Source organism: Falco punctatus, assembly GCF_963210335.1.
Source record: "Falco punctatus genome assembly, chromosome: 2".
In the NCBI taxonomy this organism is placed as follows: domain Eukaryota; kingdom Metazoa; phylum Chordata; class Aves; order Falconiformes; family Falconidae; genus Falco; species Falco punctatus.
Genome location: NC_137581.1, coordinates 82,503,932 through 82,528,649, shown reverse-complemented (window position 1 = coordinate 82,528,649; position 24,718 = coordinate 82,503,932). Strand labels below are relative to the sequence as shown.

The window sequence follows — 24,718 nt, the reverse complement described above, 5'->3', positions numbered from 1 at the left end:
AGCATTTTCCTACCCTCCCTTTTAGGCAGTTGTCTCCCACGTGCACTCTGGTGCCTTGGGCAGCAGCTGCTGCTGGTCACATGAAAGCTCCTCTGCAGAGCCCCACGCCATGGCCAGGGCCACGGACCACCCTCTGGTGTTTCTGTTTAGCCCACTGCTCGGAGAACTGAGCCTGTTTGATCTTGATGACTTGCAGATGGCAGAGCGCATGTGCCATTAGTTTTGCAACTGGTAGAAGTCTTTCCTTTTTAACTGGTGATAATTCAGTTTGCCTGGGACAAGGATTTTGGAGCTTCAAATACAACCTTTCTTCTGTTCTGTTCCAGCTTTCGTGTTTTGGTGTATAGTCATGTGTCACGTGCATTACAGCTGCTCACGTGTTCCTGTGTATTTTGATGACTGAGGCAAGCTCAGAGGAAATCCGAGGCCCCTGAGCACACAGGGGTGCAAGGCAGAGGACTGCACAGGCCTGTACCTTGTTCCCAGGTACTTCGATTTTAACACTGCAGGACTCTTCTTGCCTAAACTCTTTCTGGATCGTCTTTTTATACCTTATTGCACCTTGTCAGCTGTGGGATATGTCTCTATTACTTCCTTTACCCAAATGGGATCGTCCCTCTGGAGGGTTTCATGGTGTGACAGTGCACGTGCCAGTCGCCTCTAGCAATGGACTCGTGGGATAACGCAAAACCTGTGTGGGAGCACAGATCCCACCTGTGATATCCTGTAGCCTTTTGCCCCATGTTTGTATAACATCTAGCGGAGTAGCCTCTTAGCTGAATTGCTGTGCAAATACTTAAGATTACTCATGAGAGTAGGGAAGACTAACTCCATACAGACTGATGTTAACGAGAACTTCTTAGGGAAGATGCTTCCTAGTGGTCTGCTAGGTCTGCTTTTCTTCTGATCTCTTCAAAGGATCACCTGTGGGCTTTGAGAGTGTGGTTGGGAAACTGTAGTCAGATGTTACAGACCTCATTTGATCAAATTCCTGTCTGGGGGGAATAAACAAGCAGTGTTGTATGTTTTGCTTTAGGAAGTTCAGAGATTAGCTAAGTCTGTGTTTTAAACCTCCTTCATAAACAGACTCCAGCTGTGACAGTCCTGGGATCTGTAACCTCTTGCTCCAAGCTGCAGTGCCAAAATAGAAACAGGCTTTTTCCTGGACATGCTTTGTCCTGAGATGATCCCTCAGTTTGTGAATGTGTTCTGACTTGGCAAAAAACAGTCATTTAAAATATTCAGCGTGACAGCTGTGAAACTGTACACACCATGGTCTGGTGACTGACCGGAGGAGTAATAAATGCCCTCTGCAGAATGACACAGAATGACACAGTCAACACTGGCGTCAGTTCTGGCAGCTCCAGCCTTGCTGGTTTGTGAACACATCACCCCTCGTCTTTTCTAGCTGAGCGATGGAGATGCAGCTTTTCCCATGAATTAGAGAAGCAGGAGATGCAAGACAAAAAGCAAAGGCCGTAAAATCTATCAGCAGCCTGGGAAGGCGTTGGTGTTTGCATTGCAGCGTTCTATGTGCAAAGTTAAAATAGGATACGTCTACTATGTGTAGCTTTACAGGGACAGAGTGCTCCAGTGACCTTCCTAAGCTGTAAACTTCAGATTTGATTATGGTGTCCGTTTACAGGTAAAGAGCCAAATATTTGGGCTGCAAGGGCTTTTTTTTTTTTTTGTTTTTGTTTTTTTTGCTGTTCATTCCATTTGCATAAATCTCAATATATGGCATTCCTCTTGATGGAAAAGAAAGGCCAGCACTTACAAGAAACCCTGTGATAGTGCGTTTATGACACTACTGGTTAGACAGGTGAATAACAGTATTTGGAGGAAATTTCTGTAAGCTTCTTGTTAGTTACCGTAGATAGTTCTGTGCTGTAGAATTACATGTGTCATTTGTCGAAGTGGAAATCGCTGCTGTGCCCCCAGTTTAAGCTCATATACAGCACTGCAGATGTTATGCCAGGCAGGATGGCTGGGTTCTAACGATGCCCCTTTGCTCCTTCTCTTCATTAGAGATGCTTACCTGCAACTTTCACTTATCCTTTCATGTGGAGTAAGTCCCAGGTGGAAACATTGAGTTTTCCAGGCTTATCAGTGGATTAAAGTGGGCAAGAAAGTAAAAAACCCAGTCCTTTCTTTTTAGTTAACTTATTTTATATGAAGGAACTCTGAAGTTTTTCTTTTCCTCCCCAAATGGGGAATGTCAGATAGACTGTTTCATGCCTTTCCTCTCTTAAGAATACAGCATAGGAGGTCTCCGAAGTATAAAATTGCTTTTCCTTAATCAAAAAGACAAGAGTCTTGAAGCTTTAATAGAGATGTATTTTCTTTTCAATAGTTCTCAAACATTTGCGCTACATTGGATTTAATGCTGCAGGAGTTTTAAAGGGGCTGAATAAATGACTGCTTTTGCTTTTCATCAGCTGACATGTTGGTGATATAGCCTCTGTTAGAGACCTTTCAGGAAAAAAACAGCATTAAAACCAGACTGAATTTACTGTGTTTAAAAAACAGCAGTGGAAAAACATGCCTCAAATACATAAATGTTACTGTTAAACACAAAAAATGTCAAATGTGCATGAGGTCTCTTGTGTTCTTGGAGACCTTGGTTATATTCGGTAAATATATTCAGTTACTAGTGGTAACTTGGAAGACACTTAAGTGTGGGGAAGAGAAGGAGGGATAGCTCAACAGAAGGCTGACAAGGGGTGCAGCTGTGCAAGCATGTGTTGCGTTAGCTGGCTGAAGCTGCGGCGCAGCAGCTGAGGGATGAACTAGAGCCCTGGTATGTCACTGCACAGTTTGTTCTTTCTGATTTATGAATCCCATGCTTTGAGTACCTTTGCTTTGCGGTGTTAATGGCTTCAGTACCCAGGGAGTGTGTGCGGATCTTAATCAGGCACTGGTATATCATCTCTGTCAATCATCAGGCAGCAACAATATGCAAATGTTATCCCAAATCTGGGTTCTTCACCTGGTGTGCAAGAGATGGCCCATGCACAAGAGCTGAGATACTTGTTTATTGCATGTCTGTGCAGAGGTGGGTGCTAAATCCATAAAGCTAGCAGCCCTCTTAACACATAGTAAAACTTCTTATACAGTTGGAACAATTATTTATAAATACATTTTGCCGCACGTGATTCTCGTTGGTTCTTAGGAGCCTTGTCTTCATTTAGAGGTAGAGTGTTCTTTCTTTTTGCCTCACCTGTCCTCTGTGGAGGGGGCTTTGTCAGTACGGGGCTTTCTTTGCTTGAGGATGGGTCTTTTAGTGTGCTGATGAGGATAGTTCATACATAGTTCAAGTAATTTTTTGTTTGGTCTCATTAACCACTTGGTTCTCCTTGAGCTTATCTTGTTAATTCTTAGCCTGACCTATTTATGATGTCTATTCCTTCTCCCAAGGCCATGTCTTGTTAAATATTTGTAAGGGTTGATTAACATCCTCTGTTTTCCAAACTCTTTCTTGTTTTTCGTTACAGATATTTACATACTTCTTTTTTAAAGCGAATAATTCTTATATCACAAACACACTGCCACACTCTCACTCGCTTGCAGAGATTTTTGCTTTGCAAAATGTAAAGCCAGTGCCTTGTCACTTCATCTTCCAAACTGGACCCTAAGGAGAGTTGTTAATAACTAGTAAGGACACAGATAGCTCATACTTGCTTTACAGTTAGATCAAGCTTATGGTGCATTACCATGCGAATGTTACAACCTGTATTTCCAGCAGTCACTCAGCTCTCATGCACAGGTGCTGGAGAAGGAAAATCATGCCGAAAATAAATAAAAAAATATGCTTACATGTACTGCAAATACATCACATCTTGTTTATTACATACAACTCTTCTTAGGCAGCTCCTCCCACCCCATTAATAAAATGTCCATGAGGTTTCAAAGTATAAAGCTCAGCAGTTGCTGATGCAAAATGACAACAGCAGAAAGATGATGGTTTACACCACTCACAGATCGAGTCTGAAGGCTTTATTTACATGCTGCAAGACTGCACAAGGCTTTCCCTAGTTTGGTACATGGGAAATCTGGCAGTGAAATCAGTTGTTATGAAATTAAAAAGCATTCTAAAGACTTAAGGCATTAAGTGCTCTTTGCGTGCTGCTGTATTACATTCATAAAATACCCAAGCCTCGCCCTAATGGGCTGTAACGAACTCTTGCTGAAAAATATATCAAAATAAAACTACTGATGGTCTGGGAGAATGCCTTTCAGGTTCCTCGTAAAGACTTCATACCAATTAGCAAAGCTAGTCCCAGAGAGCACCTAACAGGCTTTATGCTAGACCTTACAGATGCTGGAACAGGACTTTGTTTTTTACGATACCAGTATTTACACTGACTTATGGGCTCGAGTGATAGGGAATGCGAGATTTGCAGTGAAAGCAAGGCAAATGATACCGTTTAGAAGGGCAGTAACAAAATTGTTACTACCAAGAAAGTGGGAAGTCAGAGCTGTGTGGGCTGAGCTCTGTCCTTATTTGGCTTTGGGGAATTATGTGATTTTATTCTATGACTCAGAGTTGTTTTTACAGCATTTGCGTCACCCTGAGAAGTTGAATCTGCCTAAGACCCAGCATGTTCCAGGAGAGAATATTTTGTTCTGTAATGTGAACTCACTAACAGATACTGACAGCCTTCGTGTTTTGCTTTTTTTATTATTATTGTCATTCAGGCATAAACTGCAAAATGTCGCAGAGCTATCAGGTTGTGTTACCACAACAACTACATGCAGCATCAGGAAAATCTTAACACTTGGAAAATGATTTTACAAATTGGCAACAGTGAATTCCATTTCTTGTTTGTCTCCTTCGGCCTCTGTTCACATGTGGAAAAAACACAGCCTGTGTATGAAGTAGATAATGTAGCCCCCCTCGGCTGCACCTGGATCTGACCATATTATTTCACTTGCAGAACCTCACTCATTATAGGTACCGCAAATTAGTCACCGCCCTGAAGTGTAAGTGCTTGTGTTTTTCCATCCAGGAGGGTTGTTAGAGGATTTGGCACACAATGCTGTAAGGAGATGGCAGAACTGAAAGTAGGTAAGCTCAGTCAGTGTTTGAAGATGCAGCAAATCCAAGCAAATCCAAATTTAAGTCTTTGAAGGCTGGATCACAAATGCTGCAGCCCTGTGATGCAAAGTGCTGATCCAAGATTGGCTCACTCTGCTTGTTCAGATGTGTTCAAGTATTTCTGAGAAGTTATTTTTGTGCTGGCTGGCTTTATGAGAGATCAGGTGGTGTCTGCCCATGTGGCTCTGCATTTCTACAAGGCTGGAGATCATTTCTCTTCCTGCAGCTGGCACAGAGCTGTTCTAAAAGCATGATGCTGACATAAACACTGCTCTGGCTACTTGGATAGAAAAGAGGTTGCATGCCCGCACCCAGTATGGACCATGTTGATGGCACTGTGCAGACTGGCTTTTATTAACGGCCATGGAAGAGCCTCAACCTCCCATCCATTGCTCAGGATCGAGTAACAGCTCGGACATAACGGAGATCCCAAGAAAAATGAGTCTTTTCTTGTTCCAAGTGCCTTGCATATGTGCGAGGTAGGGACGCTCACCTTTTAGTTCCCCTCTTTGCTGGAGAGCACTGGCACTGGACTTTGACTCTTGTTCACTGCGTTGCTTGTTTGGCACTGAGCTCAGGCAGGAGGGTGCGTCATGAACCTGTGAGCCATTCTGTAAAGGAAACTTCCTTCTTTCTCACCTACTAATATTTTTTATTTATTTATTTTTTACAGTTGCATTTTTCCAGTGGTCTGCTTTTGGCTTTTGCTTTACATTTGCTTGTTTTTGTCAAGAAAAAATGCTGAAGCTGAGTAAGGTGCAGTCATCTCAGACTGCAGCCTGGGAATGAGAGGCACTGTACTAATCTGCTCTCTGTCTCTCCTCTTATGTCCAGAGGAGAAGAAAATGAAGCCAACACGATTATCAGATAGCTTATTAACTGAATCCCATCAGAACTGGTCACTCTGCAAATTCTTGGTGATTTAGTTCTCCCATTTAATTAATTTCTCCCCTAGAAATGATTAGTTCACATTAGAGGTGAATTACCTGTTGATTTTCCGTTTGATAATTAGTGCTCTTCTAGGCCCTGGTTAAGCTTTCTTGCCCTATGTCAGATTTGTTCAAAAGCAGACACTTAAAGTCTTTTGATTTGGGCTTCTGTTAATCTTGACATTTCCCATTATACGTATGGGAAGACATGCTGCCTTGTAGTCAAGGCAGGGGTCTAATAATGCCAAAGGGGCCTCCTGGAGAGGTGCTTCCCTCCCCGTCTCTGCTGTGGACTTCCCATGTACCTGGGAGAGACGAAAGACAAGAAAACCCACCCCAAAATTAATTACAGTGCAAACCTTCGACCTTTGCAGCTTCTGCTCTGCTGGTGCCCAAAGTCTCTGAGCCTTGACTTTTTATCTGCATGTTTGTCAGGCGTGGGGCCAGGGTTTGCAGCAGCAAGGGCTGCCTGCAAGGGCTTTCATGGTAGATGGGGGAATTTTTTGGGGGTCTGGTCTCTGCTCCTGAGGCAGCTTCTGTATTTTATCTACAAATCGGTTCAATGCAAAATGCAGAAGCTGTCCAGGAAACAGAAGGCAATGCTTCCCCCTACACTGCTCCCCTCCCCCTCCCCCGGATATATTTGCAATTCTCAGTCTCCTCTTTCAGTATGTCTCTGCCAGACAGAAGCCTGCTGGCATTATTTATTAAATTTGCTGTACAGTGTCATGGTTTCAACAGGAGGGGGGGATAGTCCCCTTTTGATCCATGCTGGCCCATAGCTTCTGTTGGCAGAGCACTTCTTTAGGAAAGAGGGTAGTGTGGGTTTGGCTCTCCCCATGTGATGGAAAGCAGAGAACCTGCGGCTGCTATTTGTCAGGCAAATGCTCAAAAATTTGCTGGTTGTACAAATCTGGGTGATGTTGCTCGTGTTAACGACTGCTGCGTGCCGCAGAGCACAGATTGTCCCTGCACACTCCCAGGGGAGTGGTGACAAATGCTCTCTTCAGCCTCTCCAGGGACAGAGGTGGCAGTGCTTGCCGGAAAGGCTGCCCTCGCCTGAGTGGCTGCAGGGCTGGGCTCCGTACGTGAAATACGGTGGAGTGCAAGGTCAGTGAGCAATGCCCCGGTGACACCTGATAGGGTGTGTTTGGCTGGCTGGTCATGCACAGGCATGATGGAGGAAAGGCTAATGCCTGGCAGAATTTTTTATAGAAATAGGCATGTTTAATGCTTGAATAAATACAATGTTTAGATCTCCCTCAGCTGCTGCCTAAGCCTCAAGTCTCCCAAAACACTTCTGTTCCTTGGTGGATTAGAGACAGAGGCTCAGAGCCTCGAGGGTATTTCAGCATCTGTGCTGCTGACATCCCCTGGCTAACCCTTAATCCTTTTTGGGTCTCTCAAGTGTGAAAGGAGTCACCTAAACACAGGTGCTATTGCCTGGCACAGCCCCAGAGCTGCAGGGGGGTGCCTTGGACAAGTTGTGTTCCAATCTCGGCTTTGCTGGCACAAGCCAACCTCACCGTACCGTGTTACTGCCCTGGATGCCCATCCTGTTCCCTTGTGAACGTCACTACCGTTTGAGTCGGGAGGGACCTGTGTGTGCTGCTCTTTTCCACACCCTGTGACGGGGCTCAGTCCTGTAGCCCATCAGTTGGAGACCTTCAGGCAACATGCAGCCAACTGGTGGCACTGGTAGGGTCTCTCAGACCCGATGGAATGCTCTGTCAAAGGCACCTACTGAGCATCTACCCAAAATAGTAGGCTGAGGGTGTTGCAGCTTAGTGCTTTCATTCATCGGTTCCACGGTCTGCTCTTTGCAATTTTGAAGTTGCACCACTACATATCATAGTGGCAGCCCCAAGCAGCAGTTTTCCCTATCCCATTTACGGGGAAGGCAAGCTTTTCTGTTACACTGGTGAGCCCACTGCTCTGGTAGGAGAGAGAGATTGTGGATGGGCTGTCACTTGAGTGCACCAGAGCGGCTGCTGCAAATGCTCAGTGAGTGCCAAGGAGAGAGAGGATGTGTCCTGAATGCCCTGGAGGTGCTGCTGGGCGCTGGGGTAAAGGGAGGCGCAGCCCTGCACGGCCAGGCACGCTGCCCCTTCCCTGTCCCATGCCCTCATGTGCCAGATGTGTAGCCCCAGCACAACCCGGTAAGTCTTAGAGGAAAATTGTGAAAGTGCTGTCTAAATCAAAGGGAAGTAATAACCATAGTGAGAAATTCTTGGCAGAAGACAGTTTTGTTGAGGTCTGCGGTGTCTTGCAGCGCCCTGGTGTGATTTATTTTTAATGCTGAACGTCTAGCCCTTCTTTGCATTTCCCACAGCTCAGCCTGATCAATGTACTGCAGCCTCTCCTTCCCGCTGCCTCGTACACATGGTGTTTACCACCTCGTTTATTTTCTGTTTACCATATACAAGGAAAGCAGATACTCTCTACTCTCTGTTACAACTCACTTCAGGCATGGTAGCTCAAACAACTTGTAACACACTTGTTGCTAAAGCACAGCTGTTGTAGCACAGCTTTTCTGACAAGTGCAAAGAGGGTTTTCCCCGCCTGTTTGCAGCCTCCCGCAAACCCGATGCAACCTGCACAGCATCCCTCGATGCAACCTAGAAATCGTTACGGGATTTGCAGGCAGCTATCAAGCTAGCAGTAGAGCTTTCTCTTCACGTTGCCAGTTGCTAGGCTTGGGATTCAGCACCGATCCTGTCTGAGAGGGTAGTGTCCACCCTGCTGCAGAGGAGCTATTTCCTCTGTCGCTGTCGATTTGGTGTCTCAGAAAATGCTGTCGCTTACTGTCTCCCTCAGGTACCCGTGTAGCTGGTAGGAAACAAAGCCTTTCGCATGAGCAGAAGTGCTGTACTTCTGCAACGCATAAATACACCGTCAGTGTGGGGGATTTGCTGTGTTTGCCCGTGACGTGGCCACAGGGGCTTTTTTGGTGATGCCCAGGATTGACATGCAGGAAGAGGTGTCAGCAGCCCCTAAAATCACAGGCAGGGAACGAGTGAGAAGCAGAATATGCAGGCTTAAATGTGTGCTTATCCACAGCAGTGGCTGTTCCCCTCCCACCCCCAAGCTCTGCTAGCTTCAATCATCTTAGACCTGTGCAAAAACTATACATACATCAGGTGGTGGATGTTTGAGTAGCTGCATTACTGGAGCTGGAGAATCTGAACACCTTGCAAATGGACTTGACGGAGGCCTGGAGAAAGCAGTGTGGCAGATGGCTGCTGTGGGCTGCACTGGCTGCTCACAGCGACTGCTCTGTCTCCCCTCTGGTGTGCCCCAGAGTGATGCTGGGTTTCTCACCAGAGTTTCTCATGCTCCAGGTTTGGGCTCCCTGAGTTTCTTTGTCCTTTACCCGTGACACATCCTTTCTTAGTAGTCCAACACATGCTGTTCAAGTGTGCTGTACGATGTGGGGAAGCTTTTACTCACACAGCTGTGGGGAGGAGCCCTGGCGACTTTCTTGTACCCCTTTCCTTTGCTAGGAGCGGGGCATGGGAAGGAGGTCTTGACCATAATGAACAGTTTTTAGTAAGTTCTGTCACTGTGTTTTCAGTCCAGTCCTTGAACTGATCTGGGACTGATTATTTGCTGAATGCACTGCCATTATGTGCTCAGGAGGGCATGATAAGTTCATTTAACACATCTTCCAGATCATCTGTAAGTGTATGCTGCTTTAACCTCCTGTTTAGTGTGCTGGTTTTTATGTTATTGAAGTTTATTCCTGATCTGCTGATTGGCTGCTTTCCTATCTGTCAGCATCTTTGACAGAAAACAGAATTATCCTTTTAGATCTATTACCAGGTAATTATAGTGGCTTGGCGTGAGGGAGTGCTCCTTGTTACTTGGCATTCAGAAGTGTTAGGCAGGCAGGGGAAAGTACCATGGCAAGTAGAGCAAAAATCACATTTCAGCCCAGTTATACCTCCCCCCAGATTCTCCCCGAGTATCTGACCTGGCTACAGAGAAGGCTCCTGACAGAAATGCCCGAGTTAAGTGGAAACAGGTAAGTGATGAACTGCCCCGAATGTTGATGCTATACAGTGGGGAGAAGGTGGCACTGATCCTGTCGTGGAGGTGGGAGAGATAAATCACCAGGAGGTAAACAAACTGTCTGGTGAGGCCTGGGAGGGCTGTTGGCTTGGATAATGTGTTGCTTGTTGTGTGTTTAGTGCAGAAAGGCTGCTTCAAAAGGTGTTTACGGTGCCGCGTTTAAGTTTATTGTGCATTGCCCATACATGGTTGTGGAGGCAGCTTTAAGATTAATTGGCTCACTAGCCACCGAGGGGGAATTAAGCGGAGCTCACTGCAATGTATCCTTGCCTTCGTGTGTGTACTGTGCAGCCTTCCCATTAGATTACAAAGGACTGCAGGTAGTCACTGCCTTGGGCAGCAGTCTGCAGAAAGCACGGCATGAGGACTTTAAGCAGGAGACAAGCAGCTGTCTTTTTATTACACAGGATAGAAAAGATCCTGCAGATGCCAAAGGGCTGGGGCAGAGCAGCTCCCCAGCTGCTAGCAGCCCGAACCCTCGCGGGGCTCCCCTGCTCTGCATGCCCACACCACTGGTACCCACGCACCGGCTTCAGCGGGGAGGGCAGGCTGGCTGGCGTGGGTGCTGCCAGCCTTGACTTTCCCGGTCTGCCAGTGTGACATGCAAGCAGCAGCTGCCCGCTCGGCCACACGCTGGGCACGAGCCGTGATGCAGTGCAGCACACAGCCAAGCGCTGCTTGAAGGCAGAAGCGAGGGCAGAGCTTTCCGTACCCTGCGAAGTAAGACGGGCAATGCAGCCCCTGTTCAGGCTTCACCAGCAGCGGTTTGTCCCTGAAATGGGACGCTCGTACATGGCCAGCCGGTTTTTCATTGAGGCCAAGAGTCACAGTGCAGATGGGGGGGATGTAGATTCAAGTTCCACTTCAGCTTTAGTTAATACAGATCTGAGCCCAGCGTCCCTCTCCCTCCCCAAGGCTCCTCTGGGCATTGTGGGGAGTCACCCAGTAACCCCAGTGATGTTGTTTTTCAGCATTGCACCCATACGCATGTGTTGCAATGGGAAGCAGGAGCTCGATGCCATGGCAGGTGCCTGGCCCTTCGCTGCAGAGCAGCCCATGCTGCTCCTTTCTCACTGAAGTGTCACTGTGTGATTAGCATGTGTGAGACATGAAACCACATCCACAGAATGGGTCAGGAGAGATCTCATGTAAAAGCCAGTGGCCTGGACAGTCTTGGAGAGGCTCTCTGACCTGCCCTTGTCAGGCAGGGGGAGGATTTGACCTTGACAGAGCTACATTCCGTTCCCTGGGCTTCTTGCTCCTTTGCATGGGGTCTACGTGATGTCTAACCGGGCCATTGTCAGAGGTTTGGGCTGACAGACAAAAACAGTGGCCTGTGGTTTGCTGTGCACTGCATCTGCTTCAGTCTCCCTACCCTAGAGTGTGCTGTTCCCTTTCAGAAGACGCTCCTGCTTGCAGCTGCAGGCTCCTGGGCCTCCGCCCCTGCTGCACGGCTTGGCCATCGTGCGGCAGCTGGGCTGGGGCTTCACATCTGGTGCCCAGCTTGACCCTCTTCTCCTTCTGCCGCGTCACTGGCTTCACTTCCTTACCCTCCCCGTGGGTAAGCGCCGTTTTGGTGGCTATTTCTTGCCGTGTGCTGCCGCTGGCTGCCTTGTCTCATCTCTGCTTCCTCCTGCCATGGACCAGGTGGTGAAGGGTCCCCCAGCGTGACTCCTGCAGGTGGCCTGCAGCCAGCCCAGCCCTGCCGTGAGGAAGCCTTTGGGCTGGGTTTGGCCGTCGTGACGTGTCCAGCACTGTCTGTGCTCTCAGTCCGTAGGCAGGTGTTTGTCAGGAAACTGTCCCCACTCGGACCCGCTGTATGATGGCAGCCTGCTGCTGGGCAGCGTGTGCCCACGCCGCCGTGGGGACACAGCTTGGGGGGTGGGGGAGCGGGGCAGCTGCCGGTGTGAAGCAGCTGCAGGGCTGCGGTGTTCCACACACAAACCCAGGCCAGCAGGGTGAACATAAAACCAGGCGATGGGCTGTTCTTTGGTCACGTCTTGCCAGGGAAGCTGGTCAAGGCTTGGACAGTTTTACAGACACTGAGCAGAACAAACCTGGACCCTTGGCAGAGGCTGCTGAGGGGATTGAGGGGACAAAATTGGTCTCCGGGGTGAGGTGGGTTTATTTCTGAAGGGCAGGAGGCATTCTGACAGCCTGAAGGCACTGTCGCTGGTATCAACCCTCCTTGCTGAGGGTACACGGGGAGCAGGACACCATGGGGAGCACCACAGCAACTCTGCCTTCCAAGGGGGTTCTCGAGGTGGCGTGGATCTTCTCCAGCTGGAATGGGACCAGCAGAATGCAGCCTGATGAGGGCATAGCACACCAGCCTGAGGGGGCTGGGCAGGCTGAGATGGGGCTACAACATGGGGCAGAGGGCCATCAACAACAGGCAAGCTGCATTGCCCAGGCTGGGCAGAGACCCACAGCCCTGGGCTGGGCTAAAATGGAACCTCCGGGCCCTAGGGCTGGGGTGGGGGAAGGCCGCAGCGGAGACCCCTCATATAACACCTACAGGTACCCCCAGGACCCTGGAGCTTAACGCCTGAGCAAAGTCCAGGGGTCTCAGTCCAGACAAAAATGAAACCCTTGCCTGCAGAAGAAAGGCTGTCCTCTCTTCTGATCAATGGAAAGGTGCTTAGGTCCTTGCTCTTGAAGTCCTGACGGGCTCCGCAGCTGCTTCTAAGTCTCCTGAAAGCAGCAACATCATGCATGTACCAAGCACTGTTTCTGGCGATTACTCAGGCTGTGCCAAGTTGCAAATCCCAGCACAGCCATGCTGGTCCACCCTGTCTGCTCGCAGCACAGCAGTCTCCACCGCAGAGGACACCTCCTCCCTGCCCCAAACCCACGCCATCCGGAGCTGTGCACGCATGGCATGGCTGGCTGGGTGACCACCCTACATGCAACCCCGGTCCCATGGAGCAGAGCCGACAGCAGGAGCCCCATCAAGAAATGCTGAGGCAGCTACTTCAAAGGTCACCCCAGTGGTGATGTGCACAGGAAAGGGTCAGAAGTGCGGCACAGCTGCTGCTGTGAGAAGAGGGGAAGTATGCGCTGAGCTGCGGCTGCTATTACAGAAGTTCAGGAAACCAAAGCCTGGGGTGGGCGGAGGGGCTTGGGTGCTCTGCGGCTCAGGGCCCTCACCCCCTGCACTAGTCCCATGAATGCAAGCAGCAGTTGGAGATAAATAACAGGAATGAAGCTGCTCAGCCACTGGAATCAGGCAAGCAGCTCTGCCTCCACTGCTCTGGGGAGGGCAGTGTTTGGATGGACACATCTGGACGTGCAATGCCTGGGATCCAGCTAACCCAGCACTGGTTCTAGCGGTGTGGAGGTGTCCCCAGAGCTGCATGCCCTCAGCTCCCTTGTCATCCTCTGTCAACGACAATGGGCCCTGCTGAGGCCCATGACAGCACCCACAGGTAGGTGGCCAAAGTGGGTATGATGAGACCTCTCTCACCTTCAGTTACGTGAGATGGGTCCCACCATCTGTTTTTAGCCAACCTTTGAAAATAAAGGGAATATTTTAAGCTGTAGCTGAACCACTGCAAGAAGTGAGCCCCAGTGGTCAGTTTAAATCACATCAATATGTATCAGAGAGAGGAGCTACTTTCAGATCCTTAACCCACCATCACAGGAAACGCCCCTGGCCATGAAGAAGTGGGTTTTTAGAAGCAATCTTAAACTAAATCTGCTGCCAGCTTGTGAAGCTGTGCCAAGGCTTATGTCCCCAGCACATAACCCTGGAGCAGATCAGGCTCCTCCAGTCAGGGCTGAATTCTCCAAATTCTTTTGGTGAAAGATGAGATATAAGTATTTTTTTTTTCCAGTGGTAGCATAGCTCTGCTGCTTTCTGGGTTTGGCTCCACTGCTAGGTTGACCTCAGGCTTCTCCGAGTTCCCAGAGATTAAAAAGAGCAGGACAGGTCATGAGGAAGAGCCCTTAGTGGCAAAAACATTAACAGCGTAGAGCTTCAGTAGCAAGGTCTGTAGCTTCCGAGTCTACTTTCAGCCCAGCAGCCACGAAGCTTCCCAGCACTCAGCCTTAACCAGCTGTGAGTCATGCTCTGAAAAATGTTGAGGTGTGGTTTAAAGCCTAAGTTTGTTTCTTTTAAAGATAAATGCTGGTCTCCTTTATATACCCTCTGGTGTTTTAGGTTTTTCTACCCGAGATGACTAGAAACTTCTCCTTACCAGGCCTCTTTCTCACCTTGGCACGGCCGTTCAAAATCAAAGGTTATCAGGAAATGAATGAGGCTTCGCAAGAGCTGGCAAATGTTGATGGGTGGCACTGGGTGGCCAGCCCGGTGCTGCTGAAGCTGCTTGCAGGGCGATGCTCCTCGACCACCCGGCTGCCTGCGGAGGGAGACTTTCCTAGAAACTGTGACCTCAGCGTGTCTCCCACCCCCGGTCCCCACAGCCTCCCCCCATGCAGGGGCTGAGATGCTCATATGTTCTCTGTGCTGTGGTCTGGAGGTGCACGAGGGTCCTGCCCATAAATGATGCACAGAAACATACTGCCTTGGAGCTCCTGCTGCTGCTGCTGGCCTGGCAGCTGCTCCAGCTGTGCCAGCACAGGTTGGCTGGTAAGGCTGTAGGTGGGAGGGCTTGTGATGGGGCAGGACAAGGGCTATTATCAGGGGTCCTCAAACCACGGCCCACGGGCAGGATACGGCCCCCCAGGGTCCTCAGTCCGGCCCCTGGTATTTACGGACCCCCCACACACACACCCCTGCCGGGGGTTGGGGCAGGGAACCAAGCAGCCGCAGATGACTGCCTGCCACTGCATCCGCACGCCGGCCCCCTGGTTAAAAAGTCTGAGGGCCCCTGGGCTATTTCAACCTTTCCTACCTCCAGCCACAGTAAGAAAGGCCAGACTGGGGCTGAGCTTCATCACCAGGCCAGCTGTGGCCAGCAAGCTGTACATGTAGGACACGGATGGCAGAGCTGCTCTCAGAAGCTCCTGCAGGAGCTAACAATACCTGCATTTCTCCACGGCGAGGTGGCACATATAGTAGCTCTCTAAGAGGTGTTCCCTGCCAGCCTTCCTCCAGCTTCTGCCAGAGCCTGCTTTGCAACATCGCTAACAATGTCATGGCTGCTGATTTTGCAATAGGCACCAGCTGCCACTGTCCCCCCACCCCTGAAAGCAACTGCTGAGGTGCATACAGCTCTCAGTTTAATAAGCCCCCCCCATCCCACCCACCTGTTTTACACAGCAGAGGTTCCTTGTGCCATTCTCAGGGGATGTGTTTTGCCAGATCCCACAGTCTGCCCCTCTGGAGAGGTGGCTCTGCAGATCACAAAAGCCCTTTGCAGGGCTCAGCAGTCCCACCCCCACCAGTCCCTTACTGGTCACATGGAAGAAGAGCAGCGAGGCACAGGAGAGCCCCAGAGGCTCAGCAGCAGTCCGGTTGGTGCCTTGGTGCGGATCAGCCCCTCCTCATTTCCAATGAGCAGATTTAATATTGCTGTGCAAACCAAGCAGCAGGTCTAGTCCCTGGGGAGCTGCCGACTGATCACACACCAAATTGTCCCTGAGTCCCATGCACCCACCTTGCTCACTGCCTCTGCCCCTTGTCTACAGCATGTGTACACCTGGGGAGAGACAAGATTTCTGCTACCACTGTTAGGGCTCTGGTAAATGTTGGGGAAAAAGGAGCTGGCAATAGCGCTTTCCCATCCCCCCCATATTCTTCTTCATGGCCAAAAGGCCAGTGTTCTGGTTTCTGTGATCAGACAGGTTGTGGCTTCCTGGTATTCCCATGGGAACCAGGACCTTCAGGGGAAACATCAGCTACCCCAGTGCTGGTGCACACCTGGCCAGTGCCACTTCTTTCCCCACAAGATCTCTATCAGCTTTAGCTCTGGTGGAGGCTGCAACATGCCTGTGTGTGCCTTTGCCAATCTCTTTCCTCCTCTGTGCAAAGCAGTGTGGTGCAAAGCACAGATGTGCAAAGCTGGGGGGTCGGTACCACAAGGTGGTGGGGAAAGGTATTCTTCAGGTAAAATCAGTGCTATGTGGGTCATCCCCTTCCTTCCAGCCTGCCTCCCAGCACCAGGCTGCTTACACGCTGTTTAGACAAATACAAATTCCCTGCAGTGCCAGCCAGATGCCTTAAAACTGGGGGAAAGCCAAAACAAAATAAACCTGATGTAGCTGGGTACTTTAATTTGCACGAAGAGCTGAGCATCAGCAGGCTGTTTCCCAGCTGAATCTTTCCTGCTGTAACAAGCATAAATTCATCAGGTATTCCATTTCCTGAAAAAAATAAACAGCGGAATAATTCACTTAGAAATAAAAAGTAGAGCTATTTTTCCCTCTGACATGGTGAATGCAATTACCTAAGGCATGGGAGGCTGAGATAACTCACTTATTCAGCCCCCACTCTCCAAAGAAACCATCATCATTCTGTCAGAAAAGGCTTTAAAACCCGATTCACATCCTGAATGCTAAAACATCACCACATACAGAACCTGTCCTTACGATTTCCACACAACAGCTGCAGCATCACAGGCAAACCGCTCTCCTAGACAGGGCAGAGTTCAATATAACCAGGGCAATACAGACCATGCAAGCTCCCTCTGCCTGTGGACCCTTCTTCTGGTGCTGTTGGCATCTCCTTGTCTTTCAGGAGCAATCCTCAGCAAGGCAAAGCAAACCACACCGGCGCCCTGTTAGCAGCGTGTGAACCACACTGGGGCTGGGAAAGCATGCATGAAAGAAAAGAGGCCCAAGCTGCGTCTGTTCAGAGAGCTCAGCGAAGGGAAACTGTAAGCCCGTGCTTGCCCCACACTATAATCCTATTTAGGTTGCACCCTGCACTCCCACCTCCTCTGCCATTATATAATGGGGAGTGGAATAATGACTTTCAGCAATGCTGTTCAAATGGCAACGGTCCAACTCCGGACTGTATTTTTTTTAATGGAGTGGGGGGAGAGTAGGTTGGCAGAGGGGAGAAAGCATCAGTTTGGTTTGTCTGCAATCCCTGTTTTGCTCTGGGAGCTTTAGAGGACAGACACATTCTTCCATCTCCGCTAATCCTCCTCTGATACAGAGGATTTTCCTGCCATTAAATGATAGCTTGCAAGAAAAAAATGCCAACTTTTCAGAGACTGACTCGTATGGCTAATGGCAGCCCCATGAGCAGGAGGGAAGACACAGCCACTGCCTGGCTAGGTAAGCAATATGTTTAGATGATTTCTGATGGGAATTTTAGTTTTGACTGTTTGATGCTAGGCTGGTTATGCTCCCCTTATCCGTACCTATTTCCTGGGGAGATAGGCAGTCTCTTACTACTGGTGATCTGCTTCTACCTCAGGTGATAGGGGCCTGCTCTTGGCACAGCTGGTGGGAAGGATGCGGGTGAGCTCCTGAAAAGAGTAACACAGAGCTGCAGGATTCCCTGAGAAGGTCAGTGGTAGAAGAAAGATGCTCACCAGGAAGGTGCTGGGGACTTCTTCAGTTTGAAAGTGTGTGGGAGAGGAGCTTTTTTGCTCATCTTCATTTCTAAACATAGAACTTACTGTGGGAAAATGATTCAGGGAAATGACAGAGGATGAAACCTGTCTCTGTTCTTCCTGTGTGCTCTTAGATCTCTCAAATTTGCTTGCCAGACCTGAAATGCCACTAGTGAATAATCAAGGTAATGTTTGCCATCATTTTAAATGGTGAGTATACTCTTATTCTGCATTACCCAGTAATGGATTAGACAGTTTGGAGAGGTGTAGGTTAAATACTCAATTATTGCAGTCGTTGTCTCTCTACCCTCCTAAAAACTCAGCAAATATTTTTTCCAGTCTCTCACTTTTCCTTTTAAATACTGAATTCCTGTAGTACTTAAAAGAACAAAAGAGATCCTCCCTGGGTGGAATTTTGTTTATTCCTTATTCTCACAAATATTTTTGACCTTACTGGTATATTTCACCCTTTTTCTTGAACACATACCTCATTTGAGCATCCTCTGTGTGAATGAGTTGGAAGCATCTTCCAGCTGCTGCCCTGTCTGCTGCTACAGTGTTAAAAGCAAAGAACATCCTTCTGGGGGAAGGGGAAGGAGTAAGCAGTGAGGAAGGGGAGGTGGGGATGTTTCAGACTATGTTGGTCAGAGGAGATATGGCCAACAGAGGAGATCTGAACAGCAGCTCTCCCGAGGGTTTGGTGGGGTTCACATGGAGGATTTTTTTCTGACTTCCTTTGCAAGAGAAGGAGGGAGAATTGCCACAAAGACTTCGGTGCTGAGGGGCTCCTCTGGGCTCCTGTTGCCAGGGGAATGTTTTCTCATTGGATGGTCCTCAAGTCCTTGCTTTCCATGTACTGCACGATGCGAAGAGATACACTTATAAACAAAGATCTCAGAAGTATGCTGTGAAATGCCACTAGCAGAAGACCCAGATTTGGTAACTGAAAAACCCTTGTGTATAAGGAAAACAGTCTGGATATGGCTTGGGTACAGACGTTTCCTTTATCCAGTGATAAGAGAACAGGCAGGGAGGGGAAGGAGGCGATTTGGTTATCAGTGTTCTCATTCCTCCACTGCACACAGTGTCTGCAGCTGCTGGGGGCAGTCTGCTCTGAAGGCCAGAGATGTGACTGACCTTTGAGTAGCTGTAGCTAAACACTGAACTTGCTTGGGACAGTCTTACATACAGGACAGCCTATGCACATATGCCCCCCTGGATGCCACCCTGAGCCCATGCAAAGCTCTCATTCCAGAAGGAACACTTGCATCCATCATTTTCCAGCCAGCCACCTGTGGTCAGACATTTGGGAACAGGCAAATCCTTAATCTGTCTGGCCCTCAGTTTATGTAACTGCCTAACAAAAACAACATATGCCCCCGTATGCGAGCAACAGTGTGGAGTGGTGCAAATGGTAGCAAACGAGGCAGCTCCCAGGCAGCCTGCGCGAAGAAAGAGCAACCTGAGGCAGGCGTGTTGTCCCCCTGTCTTGTCCTTAGGCTCCTCACCTGTTGTCTACCCAGGGCCCTGGCTGAAGGGGAGTTTTCTTTAGCTGTGGCTGTTAGATGAAGGCTCAGGAAAAAAAAAGAACATACAAACAAACAAACAAAATGACAACCTGTCTGAAATACTTTCCACCAGAGTCCTTCACTGTCATTTTTCCTTGAAGGGATGCTGTTTTGCTAATTCTCTGGTCACGATAGTGTGGCCATGCTTGATGGGACCTGCATTTCGATATTGAGGCTACAGCTGAAGTCCTTCTGGGATGCTCTCTCCACATATCTAAATCCCTCTTCTACAAGTGATGATGGGGTTGGTTCAGACAGAACCAGGCTAGGCAGCTCTGGGTTGATGTTCTGTTAATCGGGACCTGTCCAGCAAACCTGAAAGTTTTGCAAGTCTTCTGCTTGAACAAGCCGCAGGCAGCTTAAATTCATAAATACAGTACTGTGCATATTGAGTTTAAAAAGGATGGAGAAAGGGCAGAGCAATTGCAGTGCAAACTGTAGGTTGGTCTGTACACTGAAGCCTTAGGGGCTGAAAAAAATCAAAGCTTGACACTGGCTGAAGATGATGCTTCCTGGCATATCACCTCACAAATCTGTCTTAATAAAAATGTCCATTGGGAATATAGCTGTAGTTAGCAGTTGCTGTACTGCTAACCAGCAGGGAGAGGCAGCCCAGTTGCTGGGATCTCCGCTCTCCAGTCAGTCTGCAGGAGTGTGGGGGAAAGTCTGTTCCTTGGCCTTTGGGGCCAGACATACACACGCAGCAGCAATGTGATCCCAGCAGTTCTGTAATAAAGGTGGCTGTTCGTGTGGCTGTTGGTATCTCACGTCTTTTTGAAAAAAAATTAAAAGGATTATGCCTGTGTGGGAGCCAATAAACTGCAGCAGAAAACCCGGTCAGTAACAATACCACATTTTCCCGCTAGTGACTGTATGGAGAGTTTGCTGGTGCAGCTGCTCATTTTGTTGAGTGGCAGGTAGGATGTGCCTTTGAGAGCAATTACAAAATGAGATCTGCCTTCAGTTCTTCCTCTCTAATGAGTTTATTTTGCAGATGTCTGGCTGACTGAATGTTTTTTCCCTGCAAAAATGCCTGTCCATGGAGGCTGATGTCTCCCGTTCCTTTTGTTCTTCTCTGATTTCTCCCCAAGCGCTTTCTCCTTGTCTTCCTTGTTGTACATCCACCTGCATGGGACTACATTGAAAAGAAACCACAATAGCCACACACCTTCCATGTCAGGCTGATAAAAGGACAAAGTGGCTGCTCCCATCAAGCATAAGGCACTATGATGACTGTCTTGAGAACTGGCAAAACAGTAAAAAGTCATGAAGAAAGTAGTTGAACAATATCCCTTAATTTGTTTTTCCTCGTGCATAGTGGGAATGTTTTTAAACACTGTACTGTACCCTTAGGAGCTGATAGTTCCCCTTGTAGTGTTGCACCAGCTCATGGCTCTGGTGGACAAATATTAGGTTGAATGAACAACAGAAAGGAAGAAGCAAAAAGCATGACTTTGATGTGCTCCAGGCAACTAACTGATCTCCCCTGCTGGCTGTTGGACTAGAACATACTGCCCTCCCCTCTTCCCCACCCAGAAATACTGCAACCCATCCAAGCTGGCCTTCAAAACATCTCTGCCTACTCCCTGGTCAAACCGTGTCCCCATCAGCTTGCAGAGAAAGCATCACAGAGACACTGAGAAATACGTAAGTCTAGGTGAGTTCTCCTCTTGGGGAAAGAAATTAATCAGAGATGACGTTCTAGATGACATTATATATCTATATATCTGTATCTATATATACACACACCCCTTCTCAGAGGGTTTAAAAACTCCAGCAGATTTTTAGGAATCTTGCATGAGAGCTCCTTGGTCAAAACTGGCATACAAATAGCAGGTAGTAATTAGCTTGGCTAGAAGGGAGGCAAAGGCAGCGTAATTTCTTTTTCCCTTTGTGGCTAATATATTTGCTAACGATGCATCCCGATTCTCTCCTTGCGTGCCTCCACGGGGATGGCACGTTCCTCTCTGACAGTGATCCTTTGGGTCCCCCACGTCCAGGCGGTGTGGGCCTGCGTGCGGTCCTGCCCTGCCAACTGCGTGTGCACCCAGGAACGGAGCTGCTCCGTCCTCTGTGATCGTGTCGGCCTGGGGCAGATCCCTAGCGAGTTCCCTTGTGAAGCCTCCTCTATCAACCTGGACAAGAACAGCATCAAATTCCTCTCTGAGAGGGCCTTTGGGACTTTGCCTTCCCTCAAATCCCTGTCGCTCAACCACAACAATATCTCCTTCATCACCCCGGGGGCTTTCAAGGGGCTGCCCAGCTTGACCGAGCTGAAGATGGCCCACAACGAGTACATTCGCTATCTCCACACGCGGACTTTCACTGCCCTGAGGCGGCTGGTGAAGCTGGACCTGGCAGACTGCAACCTTTTCAACATCCCAGACAGGATCTTCATCGAGCTGCCTGCTCTGCAGGAGCTCTTCTGCTTCCAGAACAACTTCCGCAGGATCCCCGGGGCCATCAGGGGCATGGAGAATCTGACCCACGTTTACCTGGAGAGAAACAGGATTGAAGCCGTAGCCTACAACTCCCTGCAGGGACTGACAAAGCTGAAATACCTGAATCTGCAGGACAACAGGATAAATGTCGTTCATGAGCGAGCTTTTCAGGGCTGCCAGAAGATGGAGTACCTGTACCTGAATGACAACTTGATTAGTGAGCTTCCAGAAAACTCCTTCGATGGCTTGAGGTGCCTGAAGATGCTCAACCTGGGGGGGAATTTTCTCAGGAACGTTTCCAACACGTGGTTCGGGGACCTGGGGGAGCTGGAGGTCCTCTACCTGGACCGCAACAGGATCAACTACATCGAGGAGGGGGCTTTTGAAAACCTCACCAGCCTTGTCGCATTGCACTTGAACAGCAACAACCTGACGACCTTGCCCTTTTCTGTCTTCCAGCCGGTGTACTTCCTCGGGCAGCTGTACCTCTTCCGCAACCCCTGGGAGTGCGACTGCCGCATCGAGTGGCTGAAGGAGTGGATGGAGAATTACAGGCTTGTCAGGGATATCCCCTGTGCCTCCCCCTCCTCTGTAGCTGGGATTGACCTCATGGATGTGCTGTATGAGAGATCGCCAGAAGGTTACTGTCTTGACCCAGTGGAGGTTAACATCACGTCTGAAGGCCCGACCCCAAGTGGAGAGCCTTGGTCTACCACCGAGAGCAAGTTCAACAGCCTTATCTCCAAACTCTTGCTCCAGATGGGCCTTCCCGAAGAGGTGGCAAACACCACTGAAGGCTACAGTAACACCACACAGCTGGACGGACTAACTGATGGGGTTTCTTCTGGGGTGGGGGAAGACAGTATTGAGGCCATCTCCTTCTCCTTTTACTTCCCAGCACTTTTTACAGTGGTTGTTTTGAAATGCAAATAGTCCAAGGGCTGCAAGGAGCATGGGTCCTACTTAAGCATTTAGTCCCTGCACCTACTTAGTCATTAGGGAGAAGTTCGTATCATGGGTCTCCAATACATAACTGGCTCCAGACCCCCCTGCTTGGGTTGGTTGGATCTGGCTCTAGGGGGATGGTGGGATCAGGTTCAAGGCTGCATCCCAGTCTGGGTAAGAAACCTGCCCTGCAGGGTCTCAGAGCCTCCTGGACACTCAGAGCTGTGTGGAAGGTGAGCAATGAAGGAACAGCAGTAAAGGCTGAATTTCTCAGAGACGTGTGATGTCCCCTGCTGGGAACAGTGAGAAGAGGGATCTGTACGGATGGCGGTGTGGTGCTGTTTATTCCATGGGGCCAACTCCAGCTGAGTCAACCACCCACTTTATGAAAGCAAGACGAGGCAGCAAAACTGGACCCCCTCCTCATATCCAGACAGACACCCGCATCCACGGCAAGTGCTGCTGAACACTGGCGAGCTACTTCTCGTTTCCACCAGCGTGTGCTGGGAGAGCGGGGCTGTCCTGGGCAGCATCCAGGGATGCAACACTAGTCCTCATGAACAAGAGAACAGCATCTGGGCCAGCACCTGCCCCAGGCGGGTCTGGGACGGGCACAGTGTTTTGGCCATGACTACAGGCAGGATTTTGATCCTTTCTCTGGCACAGGTACAGAAGAACCAGATGGACCCATGTTTGTCTAAACATTCTCCTCTGAGGCAAAGATATTTAAACTTAACAGCTTACTTATTAACATTGTTTCAATGTATTTTTTTTTTAATTAATATATTGTTTCAAGGAATATATTGTTTTTATTTGTAGATTATTTCATGGCATGGCAGCAGGGGCAGAACACGGTAATGACAAACGCAACCAGGCCCTACTAAATATTTTGTATTTCCACCACTAATGTGTATCACATAGCCTCTCATATTATGCCATACCAACTTTGCCGTCATTTTCTTTTATATGGCATCTTACATGTTTTATCTTTGAAATCTTCATTGAACGCTGCTAATATGTCCAGACAGAATTACAGAATTATCACGTTTTATGATTCAGAGCATGTTAGTAAAATAATTTGATATTTTTCTCACAAAAATAAACTAACTGATGAAAACCAGGTGTTTTTTTTTTTTTTTTTTTTTGAGATTCTTGAATTACTCTGGTAAGGTTTTTTGTAGGCTACTCAAATGGGCGCACATGAATGTCCTTTTTACGGTGTAGAGCAAATGGCAAGTTATTTCAGCATAAAGAATAGACACTAACTTAGAACATGCTTGTGCTTACATTTGTATTAAGTAGCAATGATTTTAAAAAAATAAGTGACTACATAGAAATACGCTTTTGTGATATTTTAACTATATTAAATAATTACACATGGCTTATCATACTATGATGTACATGTTCATATGAAATGATACAACATATACAATCCTTTATTACTGCTAAAATGTAATTATGTAGGAATAAAAAGGGAAATTAATTAAAAGAAAACTATCAAACATTTTCCTAACCCCTTTAGTTTTCCTCGCCCCTGCCTTTTCATGACCATTTCAACATGAATGTGAGCTTCACCCCTGTCGCAGCTCAGTCCCCGTGGGTGCTGGAGTAGCAGCAGCAGAGTGGGAGCCGCTCCAGCTCACGCTTTGCTAAGGTTGTAGTTCAGTATGTACAACATATTGGCTAAAACCAAGTGAGAGCAGCTGTCCTTGCCTCTGCCCCTTCCTCCAGTCACACCTCGGTGAGCACCCAGAAACACAGGCAAAGGACAGGCCAGCTAAAGATGGACTTTGGGCACAGAACAGCTGAAAAATGGTGGATAAACAAATTCATGCATGAAGACCTTTTCTTAGCAGCTCCTATGCCCTCTTACATCTGTGATTGTCTGGGAGAACCAGGGAAAGAAAGAAAGTTTTTCAAAGAGGGCTCAATGCTTCAGCGAAGATGCCTTCAGTCGGGTCTGTTCACACCTGGCGGGGCCGGGCCAGCCATGAGCGAGGGTTGATGCCCTCAGTGTCAAGCAGTGCTGGCACCCCAGCGTCTCTGTGAACAACCCTGCCGACGGTCCCAAGTCTGCAGGGTAAACAGCTTCGGTCAAAGGCAGCATCAGCTCACGTGCAAAACAACTGTGCACTCCTGAAATGCTGGGGCAGCTGCTGCACGGAACAGGGAAGCTGCTTGTTTGCCTGCACATTTTGCC

General features: G+C 48.6%; 1 protein-coding gene across 16 annotated transcripts; it reads left to right on the top strand.

The window, feature by feature from the left end:
• Window positions 1-508: 508 nt before the first annotated feature.
• Window positions 509-24,012, top strand: NYX (nyctalopin). 16 transcript variants are annotated; one of them, XM_080374313.1, is made up of 4 exons: window positions 509-1,645; window positions 9,981-10,051; window positions 17,426-17,749; window positions 21,107-24,012. In XM_080374313.1, exons 3-4 carry the CDS (start codon window positions 17,653-17,655, stop codon window positions 22,504-22,506), a joined length of 1,497 nt encoding a protein of 498 aa, XP_080230439.1. In that variant the 5' UTR covers window positions 509-1,645; window positions 9,981-10,051; window positions 17,426-17,652; the 3' UTR covers window positions 22,507-24,012. The 16 variants fall into 16 exon arrangements, with proteins under 16 accessions (XP_080230439.1, XP_080230435.1, XP_080230440.1 ...); XM_080374309.1 differs by having other exon boundaries at window positions 16,739-17,749; XM_080374314.1 differs by lacking the exon at window positions 509-1,645 and adding an exon at window positions 1,682-2,800.
• The last annotated feature ends 706 nt before the right edge of the window (window positions 24,013-24,718 follow it).